The 10,587-nt window shown below is 36.6% G+C and overlaps 1 protein-coding gene across 2 annotated transcripts; it reads right to left on the reverse strand.

Moving 5' to 3' along the window:
* Nucleotides 1–126: 126 nt before the first annotated feature.
* rlbp1a (retinaldehyde binding protein 1a) lies at nucleotides 127–9,074 on the reverse strand. 2 transcript variants are annotated; one of them, XM_060865186.1, is made up of 8 exons: nucleotides 9,042–9,074; nucleotides 7,807–7,847; nucleotides 7,482–7,601; nucleotides 6,659–6,863; nucleotides 5,896–6,074; nucleotides 3,927–4,085; nucleotides 3,498–3,608; nucleotides 127–1,994 (listed from the first exon to the last, which is right to left on the reverse strand). In XM_060865186.1, the coding sequence occupies exons 2-8, from the start codon at nucleotides 7,813–7,815 to the stop codon at nucleotides 1,848–1,850; spliced, it is 930 nt and encodes a 309-aa protein (XP_060721169.1). In that variant the 5' UTR covers nucleotides 7,816–7,847; nucleotides 9,042–9,074; the 3' UTR covers nucleotides 127–1,847. The 2 variants fall into 2 exon arrangements, with proteins under 2 accessions (XP_060721169.1, XP_060721160.1); XM_060865177.1 differs by having other exon boundaries at nucleotides 7,473–7,601.
* Between the last annotated feature and the right edge of the window lie 1,513 nt (nucleotides 9,075–10,587).

Here is a 10,587-nt window from a genome sequence, read left to right on the forward strand (position 1 = left end):
GTAACTCAAGTTGATTAAAGTAACTTTGTCCTTTAAATGATGGCATTGGAATCAGCACTACTGTTATATGATGATACAAAAGAAACAAAGGTTATTTAGGATATGAGGGATTATATTTTATTTCCTGTTTATTGATCTTTCTCATGGAGAAAAGACATGAGAGGTGCCTCTTTCTAATCTCTCCAGCAGTTTGCTGTTCATTGCCACGTTGTAAGAAGTTGTGAAGTACAACAGCTGGTGGATCACATGCAAGAATAAAAAAAACAGTGGTTGGACAAAATGGACACCCATTGTTATGGAGTTAATATTATTTGTGTAGGCTACTGTGAAAAAATAAATGTTGTGACTATCATTTATTTATTTTGTGTTGCTATATATTGTCTAGGTTGCATGCCAGTATAAAACAAGTTGTTCTCAGCAGTGGTAAGTTTAAGATACTGTTGTAACTGGTGACTTGTCAGACTTCCAAAGGGGGCAGATCATGGAAGCCTGTTTAGCAGAAGCATCTGTAACTGTTTCAGCCCAACTATTTGGTGTTTTAAGAGCAACAATCTCCATGATGTATACAAAGCATGATAGGACTTCATAGTTGAAAAAGAATAGTGGAGAAAATCAAAACAATGATGTCACAAAAATGTGAAAAAGATGGTGTCTTGATCATAAAACCTGGACAGATGAAGACTGGAAACGAGTGATATGGTCTGATGACTCATTTACATTGTTCCCAACAGCAGGTCGAGCTTATGTATGGAGAACCCCCAAGGAAGTGTACAACTTGGGCTGTATGGTTCCATTGGGCAGCCATATATTGGTATTCTTCTGGCCCCATCATTAGTCTACATGGTCGTGTTTCTGCCAGAAAGTATTTAAAAGTGTTCATAATATGATTCAAATGTTGGTTCCAAACAATAGTCATTTTTCAAGATGATTTGGTTTGCAGAGCAGAACTTCAACATCAACCCTGTCCAGCTCAGTCACCTGACTTGAATATCATCTAAACAATTTGGGAAATTTTCGAAAGAAAAGTGACAAGCAGGTTCCCTACACCAACCGCTCTGAAGCAATTAGAAGATATTCTGCTAGATGAATAGTACAAAACTTTACTAGAAGATACTGAGAAGTTGTATGAATCTATTCCAAGAAGGTTGTAAGCTGTATTAAATGTAAATGGTGGCCCAACACTTTATTAATAAAGAGATATTACATATTTCATGTGTCCTCATTATTTTGTCCAACCCCTTTATATTCTTATTCTCTTCTTTTGAAGTTCACATCGACATGAACATCCAGTGTTTAATCCTGCAGCATGGTAAACCACTTAGTTTTCATTGAGCACAAAGCCAGTGATCTGAATGTAAGTGTTAATTCATATGTATTGCCACCTTGACCGACCACATGTTAAAATGGTTAACGTTTCCATTAGTCGTATTTTATTATAAACACTGCTAATTATTATCTAGATCATAAAACCAGTCATGGAGAACAAAATCTGTACCACGATATGTCAGTCAATCAGCACTTTAGCTTAAAACACTTCATTGTGGAGTGTGTGTATGTTTGATTATATACACACTATGTCTTAAAGTTTAGCTGGGTTAATGCTACTAAAGAGTAGCATAGTACATAATAGTACATAACCCTCATGACCTCTATTACCTCGTCTCCTTTAACAAAAAATTCTGCTCCCGTTGTTCAGTATACTGTTTATATTTCTCCCATGGTACAGTTCTTTATGTTCATCCATATTTTAACATCTTTTTTTCCCACTTTTTTATACTGCCTAAAGGACGTACATCAGTGTACTCCATATACGTTGGCCAGACTAGCGTGTTAGTGACTCCCGTCGTTTAAAGAGCTGTGTCTTCTGAGCCAAACAGCTTGTTTGCTGTCTCTCTGCCATCACATCTCAGTCCTGTCCCACTGAAGTCTGGAGGGAGGATTTCGACACTAAAGTCTCTGAAGTAAGCGTCCAGATCATCTCCATGAACAAACACCTGAGCAGGAGGTAAAGGAGATTAAACCTATTGTTTCTGTGAAATGGTTCATTAAAAAAGGAACATGTAAATACTTTACTTTGATAAAAAAAAAAAAAAAGAGGCCAGGGTAAATGTAATGTTTTCTTGCAAAAATATATACATAATGGTTTTTTTTAAACTATTTGTATTTTACACTATTTTTGATGTATAGGGTTTTCTTAGGTGTTATTCCTTCTACTTGTGCTGCTGTATTGACTTATTTTCCCTACAGGGGATTAATAAATTAAATTCTCTCATCTCATCGAATCTCGTCTCAAGAGAAAGCTTCTAATTCTGTAACAGAGGGGTTTTTGAAATTGAATAATTGATATATGTGTAATTGTTGTAAAAGGTGAGTAGAAATTTCTTCTCGAGTGTCATTATTTTGTGCCAGTCATGTAAAGCTGGTATTTTTGTGTAGTACTAAGTACTTAGTTTTCGAAGTTTTCTGACATGAGAACGTCTTCAGTATAGAGAGCTTTGCCGTTTCATGAGAACATAAGCTGTTTTTGCCATATTAACATGACAAGAATAGAGATATGAGTTGTTGTTTTTTTTATACTATATATGCAATAATGCAATAATACAAATAGATAACTGTGTAATAGCTGTAACAGATAGAACTACTGTTGCAGCTAATCGGTTTTGTGCTCAGAAATGACGCTATAAGTTTCTCGACAGCTCTTGGTTACACAACCCCACTTGATATCTTTAGTAAGGAAATTATTTATAAATCACACTCTCTAGTGTCACCCAAATGAGGATGGGTTCCCTTCTGAGCCTGGTTCCTCTCAAGGTTTCTTCTTTATATCATCTCAGGGAGTTTTTCCTTGCTGGTGTTGCCTCAGGCTTGTTTATTAGGGATGAATATAAATTTAATTTGAAACTTTGTCATTTCTATTCAAAATCATCTATTCTATATTTCTGTAAAGCTGATTTGAGAAAATATCTGTTGTTAAAATCTGAATTGAATGTTCCGCAACAAAACCTGCTGTGGCATTAGAGGAATAAAATTTGAGTTGTGCTCTTCATGGAAAAATAATCTCTACATAAATAACTCATAATGTGATGTACAACACTGGTTTGCTTCACAATGCTTCACAATTTAAAAAAATAATAAATCGAATAGCTTTGGACATGGAAAATCATGGGCATCATGCTTGAGGTAAGCTACGTAATAGCATAGTGGCATTTCTTCAGCATGGTGGAATCTAAAGAGTTGACTGGGATGTTATATCACTTGTTTGCTGATTTGTAGACATTATGTGATCATTATAGTAACATTCATTCATCTTCTACCGCTTATCCGATCATATAGTAACATGAATCTGAAAAAGGAATAAAACAGTATTGGATAAGAATGAGTTTTTTCCCCAACCAAAACATATCGCTTCTGAAATCAAGTTCTGGACTCGACTCACTCAAAAGCTGGAGTAAGTGTCTGTGCTAGTACAGAGCATCCCTTCACTCTGGTTCACTCACCCTCTCTAACAGTTTGCTCTTCATGAAGGATTTGGCCACATTGTAAGTGGTTGTGAAGTACCACGGCTGGTGAATCACATGCACAGCCTTGAAGCGTGCAGGAAACGAGTCCTAAGTATTAAAAAATAGTAGTTACTTTTGTACATACTGGACATGATGTATTACACGCATATATTTAAGATGTTTCACATTCATGTCAACATTCACAACTCCACACAAAGCGCTTACTGTTACAACATGTAACACAAATGCACAGTTTGTACATCACATTTTGCACAATCTATTTCTTCTTCTTATTATACATTTCTAATTTATATTATTTATATGAACAGTCTAATGAGGAGAAAGTCATGTTTTTATCCCACTGCCAGTTGTATAATGTATATAACTGTGTATGTGACAAGAACATCTCGTCCATGTGCTTGTTACCTGCAGCATGTCCACCATCTTTTTCAGCTCAGTGTGTTTGATGCCAGCTGCATGCTGCATAGTAAAACCCTTAAAGTTTTCAATGAGTACAAAGCCATTGATCTGAGTCTCCTCATTTTCCAGAAGTTTCTCCAGGATGACACAGTAAGCCCGCAGAGTCTGTCATTTATAAGAGAAAAGCCATAGACCGGGTTAGAACAGAACATTAGAGCCAACATAGCACCACAGGGTACACTTAGATATTTATGACAGTTCAAGCTGCTTTATGTAAGCAAGACAAAGACACCTTTGTATTAGAAGGGAGTAATTTGGCACAGCGTTCAATTTTTAGCACTCAGAAGCAACAAGTTGCTTTTTTTACCCCATAAACTGGCATGAAGTAATGTGACAGTGTATAAACTAAATTTTTTTATTATTACTATTTAGATTATTACAGTTGAGCAGTATGTAAAAATGGCATAATAAGATATGGGGCAAAGACACACACACACACACACACACACACACACACACACACACACAAACAAAAGCAGTGTTTGAAGATCGCAATGGCCAACTGGATTCATCCTGTTTCCTCTGGAACCATTTTGTTCATCTGTACTTTGTATCTGATTAAACAATGTGTGCTTATCTGTCGGTCTATCTACTTTAAGTTTTTCCTCCAAAGTTATTTCATAATAAATAAATAAATAAATAAATAAATAAATAAATAAATAAATAAATAAATAAAATTAAAAAAAAGTTGAGAGACAAATAATACACTATGTTTATGTTTGTTTCACTTGCAAACGTATTTCATACACACCTTCTTAATCATTGCTAATGACGTGTAAGAGATGTGTCAGCGACAATGGCTAAACAAGATCATCCCAAATAGATAATTAATCTAGATCTATGTCAGGTTTTACTCTGTCTAATCACCTGTCAGGTCTCTCACTGATAGATGGCATGAATCTTCAGGCTACAAAGAAAAATCAATCTCACTTTATCTTAGAAATTCTGTGTATTTAATATCTGTCGACCATTGGTGGTGCTGTTGGACTTGGTTTAACAAAGAATCCAAATAATCCTTGTTAAAATATTTTTAACTGATATGAGCAACAAGAATTATCAAAGATTGTTCACACCTCGTTTTAAAAAATAATAAAAGATAATTGCGACATTGTATCTCAGAATTCTGATTTTTTTCACAGAGGAATCGGTTGTGGTGTAGACGCAACAAACCAGATGATACAGAAGTGCCATATTTTATACACCAACAGCTTCATGCACCAGAATGTCAACATGATTGTTGGTGGATACACCAGAAATGTTGGATGTCTGGGATTATTACAGACAAAGAAACTGTCCGTCAATTAATGAGACTTTTAGATGGACAAAGGTCATCTACGTCGACACATATATAACAGTCATGGGCCACACTTTGTCCATTTAAAAATCTTATTAATTGAAATGTGCCACTTCTGCATCATCTTGTTTTGTTGCATCTACACCACAACCGATTCCTCTGTAATGTTCTTTCAAGAGTCCTGAGGCTTAGCTTTATGTTGTTTGACTCCTCCAATGAAATCAGGATCTCTCTTGAAGGATCAGGATTTGTGAAACCACAAAAAAACAATACTCTATAATGTTCTGCATAACCATACAGCAAGATCAACATAAGTAACTGGGAGAAATTACATCAGAACAATGAAATATATGGTGCATTTGTGAGGAAAAATACAAGAATTGCAAGGAAAAAAATTACGCAATTCTGAGATATAAAGACATCATTTTGAGAAATAACGATGCAACTCTGAGATATAAAGTCACAATTATCTTTTATTATCCCTTTAAAATGAGGCAGAAACATTTTCCATAAACAATGAATCCTGGTTGATTTTTTTCTTATATCTCTGAAAGACTGGAGGCTTAGCTGTCCCTTTACCAGATCTGTGTTTTGGGTGTAATTTGTGTTTCGTACACATACTTCATCGAAGGTGACCTCTTCCAAATCCCAGTTTTCTATGTTGAAAAGGAGCACCACACGTCCGTACTTGTCACGTGTGCCAAGTATTTGTGGATAGCCAGCCTCGATGGTACTGCGCACTGCTTCAGGGGTCAAATCCTCAAACAGCTCGGGGTAGTCACGTCGGAAACGCACATAACCTGGTGAACAGAAATGAGATCAATACAAACAGCAAGAACTGTCTGCATATGAAAAAAGAGTGCAAGTGTGATGCCGCATACACACACACACACACACACACACACACACACATACACACACACACACATACACACACACAAAAGACAGTAAGTTCTTTGTCATGTTTTGTCCACATCCTCTATGTCCTCAACCTCGGTCAGAAGTTTACAAGATGATGCAATAATGGATTGTCCTTTTATACACTCTAGAATGCACCAATTAACCAGTAAGTGTACATTCACATTCACTTTTCTCTCATGCATGTGCACAGCAACTGAAGGCTGAGGCATAAAAGCCTGTCTTGTCTGCCTGGTCATAACTATCTGAAGTTTCTGGGAAAATAAATGTGCCCTAATTATGCACAAAGAGCCTCTGTCAGTGTTCCCCTGAAAGCCTAATTGAGACAAATGATTTCTTTGTTAAAAAAAGCCCAGAGATGTAGAGTAGAACAGCACAGTTTTTTACACAAAAGCAGCGGTGTGACATAAACAAATGACAATGACAATCTATCAGATATTAGAGACCCAGGAAATTGTTTAACCACCCTTCATGAGCTCATATGCTCTGGCCACGTCAAACTTGCGCGCACGAATAAACCTCAGGAGCAGAGAATCTGGTTTGTTCCCAAATTTCTCCTTCACGGCCACGGACAAGTCATCCATATTCTCTGGCTTCTCACAAATCAGGGATCTCAGCTCCTTTACTGCAGACACTCTTTTCTCCACGGTCTCTTTCAGCTCATCCTTTGCCTGTTAGAAAAGAAGTCATACAGATATGAACAAAACAGGAAGACTCATTTACTTCAAAATTTCTTTTGTTTTTCATTTCCTGTTGTTGATTTTTCTTAATCACAAAAGATTAAAATTTACATTTTACAAAAAACAAAAAACACTTTATAAAATACATTTTATAAAGTTTTCTTTCATGTTCATCATAATATTTTTTCTGTCCCAAAAAGTGGGGTGTCTTCGTGGATAAAATTCAGACCCAAACACGGGGACAGCTAAAAGCACAATTTATTAAATAAAACATAACACAAAAAAACGGGAAACACTAGGAGAAAGAAAAGAAAACCGAAACTCAAAGATACAGGTAAGAGATACAAAGACAGCACAAAGATGAGGATTCAAGAAGGAACAAACAGGGGAGACAATTAGACACATAAGGAACAGGTGGCACCAGCAAAAAGGGCTAGATCCTGACATTTTTCTTGTGATATTTATGGAACAAAATCTAAAAATAAAATAAAAATCCATGTAAAATAATAGATATTTTTTTATTCTTTTACTGGCACATTACTTTTACATTATGTAGATACTATTAATATTAAAAAAAACAAACAAAAGAACGTAAAAAACCTTCTGTACTGTGTGATCAGGGAGTTGCTCACATGGCCCGAACACCGGCCCATGATCCTTCACAGTCAGGTGCTCAAGCTTGGAGCGCAAGGCCTGTTCATCCTCTGAGACCATGCGGAAAGTGCCGGTCTTTTTCACCAACAAAGACAAAGAAAGTGTAAAGCAACCAACCACTGTGTACAACAAAGTTTAAAAGATTTAAAGAAAGCTAATTGCTTGCCCATGATTTGAGGATGAAATCATACAGATCTCACACAAAAACAGCATTAAAGGGTATTAAAAATACCCGAAATGATGCAAAGTAGGAATAGATATGTGGTACATGTGAACTTACAGAAGCCATAATCACCAGATCGTTCAGCAGTTACTCAGACACTGAAGACAGAAACAATATCTAATTAAATCCATTCACTGGGGACGTGCTACTGCTGCTACAAGTTCAAATCCTGAGGTCATGCAACAAATCCCAGAGCGATATATATATATATATATACAAGCAAGAGAGAAATCAAGAAAAAACCCATCAGAGGGCACATGTTGTTCCACTTGTAGTTTTTCTATCAAACAAAACAGCTGTGTAAGCAAAACAGTGTGAAAATGAATTATGCTAAAAAAAATTTGCATGGATCCCTTTTAAGCTTCTTAATGTAAGAGGGATTATAATATTGATTTCTGTAGCAATTTTCATATATTGCATTTACTGTGTGTCAGAGATAGCAAGCTAAAGCAAAAGTATACTTGCAAAATCTTCAATCTGATTGTTCTATGGGGATTTTACATCTATAGGGATGTACTTTAGTGATCCTTACATCATTAAGTGTTTTTCTGTGTGAATGGCAGAGATACCGCACATTAAGTCGTGGCCTAATGGTTAGAGAGTTTGAATCCTACTGTAACCCTAAGGTTGTGGGTTCAAGTCTCGGGCCAGCAATACCACGACTGAGGTGCCCTTCAACAAGGCACCGACCCCCCCAACTGCTCCCCGGGTGCCGCAGCATAAATGGCTGCCCACTGCTCCGGGTGTTTGTTCACGGTGTGTGTGTGTGTGTGTTCACTGCTGTGTGTGTGTGCACTTTGGGTGGGTTAAATGCAGAGAACGAATTCTGAGTATGGGTCACCGTACTTAGCTGTATGTCACGTCATGTCATGTCATGTCATTACACTAATTAATACATTATTAAATACTATGTGGGAATCTCATGTATTTTCATAATAACTACTAAAATCATAGCTAGATCAGTATATCATTACATTGCTATAATGTATAAACAAGAGAAAGACACATGGCACCAATAAAGCAGCTGTCTTCAGCATACACTCATAATTAATAGATTATTAAATACTATGTGGGAATCTCATGTATTTTCATAATAACTACTAAAATCATCACTAGATCAGTATATCATTACATTGCTATAATGTATAAATAAGAGAAAGACACATGGCACCAATAAAGCAGCTGTCTTCAGCATATACTCTTGTATACATTTTATGAACAATCTCAATATTCTAAAACATATATAAAAAGCTCAGATCTGAGATTCACAGGTAAAAGACCCCATGCCTTACCTTAGCCGCAGGGACAGAAAAAGCCGTTTCCATCCAGAATAAGGAATGAGATGGGTCAGGGAACTTTGAGGCACTCAGTGAAGGGGGCTACAAAGGGGCAGGTCTGCAAAGGTCTGGATGCGTGATTCAATTCAAATTTATTTGTATAGCGCATTTAACAATAGACATCATCTCAAAGTTCAGCATTACAGAACATAAGAGACATATGCAAGAAATGTAATATTATATGAAGATTAATATAATACAAAAATTTATATTAGACTTATATTTAAACGTGTTTGTATGTATCCCCTATGAGCAAGACTGAGGTGATTGAGGCGACTGTATCAAGGAAAAACTCCCTTAGATGGAAAAAGAAGAAACCTTGAGTAGAACCAGACTCATAAGGGAACCCATATTTATTTGGGTGATACTGGAGGGTGTGATTATAAATATGCAGTCTGACAATTGTGTATTGATTGGGGTTGTTCTCCTCAAACCACATGGAGTTGGCATCTCCTCTTAAAATGTCCAGACACTTCATGAAGCAGAGTCCATCTGGAGTTGGTACATCTCTAGATGCCTCAGGATTCTGACATGGTTGGTGTCGTCTCAATGAAGGTACGGTTATGGGATGTACAGTATTATGTGTACACCTGACTAAAGAGATATGTCTTTAATCTACATTTAAACTGGGAAAGTGTGTCTGAGGCCCAAACACTATCAGGAAGGTTATTCCAAAGTTTGGGAGCTAAATACGAAAACCTTTTACCGCCTTTAGTAAATTTTTATATTCTGGGAACTACCAGAAGTCATGAGTTTTGTGATTTCAGAGAACGTGAAGGATTGTAACTTGTTAGAAGACTGGTTAGATACATGGGAGCAAAACCGTTTAGAGCCTTGTACATAAATAGCAATGGTTTGTAAGAGTTTTGACATGTAGCCAGTGTAGAGATGATAAAATTGTAGTTATATGATCATATTTTTTATTCCTTATCTAATTTAGACACGTGTGTGGTTCAATGGGTTGTACACTTTCATTTTCAGTAGCAAAAAAACTAATCTTATTGAAGCTAACATACTGTACATTCACTGATCATGTTAATATGAACACCTGTACACCTGTATGTTTATGCAATCACGTGGCATCAGTGCAATGCATTGCATTATCCAGATACAGGTCAAGAGTTACAGTTAACGCTCATGTCAAACATCAGAATGGGGAAAATGTGATTTCAGTGACTTTGACCATAGTAGTGTTGCTGATATCCTAGAATTTTCACACACAGCAGTCTCACCAGCACAGTAAAAGTGAACTGCATTTCTGAAGGTTAAAAAAAAAAGTTTACAAGAAAGGTCAGAGCATAATGACCAGATTGGTTGAAGCTGACAAGAAGGCTATGGTAAGTCAAATAATCACTCTTTACAACTGTGGTGAACAGAAAAGCAGCTCAGAATAGACATCTTGCAAAACCTTAGGACAGATGTGGTAGCCTAGGGGTTAATCGGAAGGTTGTGAGTTTGATCCCAGGTCCACCAAGCTGCCACTGTTGGGCCCCTGAGTAAC

Source organism: Tachysurus vachellii, chromosome 1 (assembly GCF_030014155.1).
Source record: "Tachysurus vachellii isolate PV-2020 chromosome 1, HZAU_Pvac_v1, whole genome shotgun sequence".
Taxonomy (NCBI): domain Eukaryota; kingdom Metazoa; phylum Chordata; class Actinopteri; order Siluriformes; family Bagridae; genus Tachysurus; species Tachysurus vachellii.

Excerpts from the sequence above, each read along its gene's own strand:
- rlbp1a (XM_060865177.1), bottom strand. Across the intron at positions 6,075-6,658 it reads AGCATATGAGCTCATGAAGG|GTTATGTGCGTTTCCGACGT; the intron begins GTGGTTAAACAA and ends TCTGTTCACCAG. Across the intron at positions 1,995-3,497 it reads AGAGCAAACTGTTAGAGAGG|GTGTTTGTTCATGGAGATGA; the intron begins GTGAGTGAACCA and ends CCTCCTGCTCAG.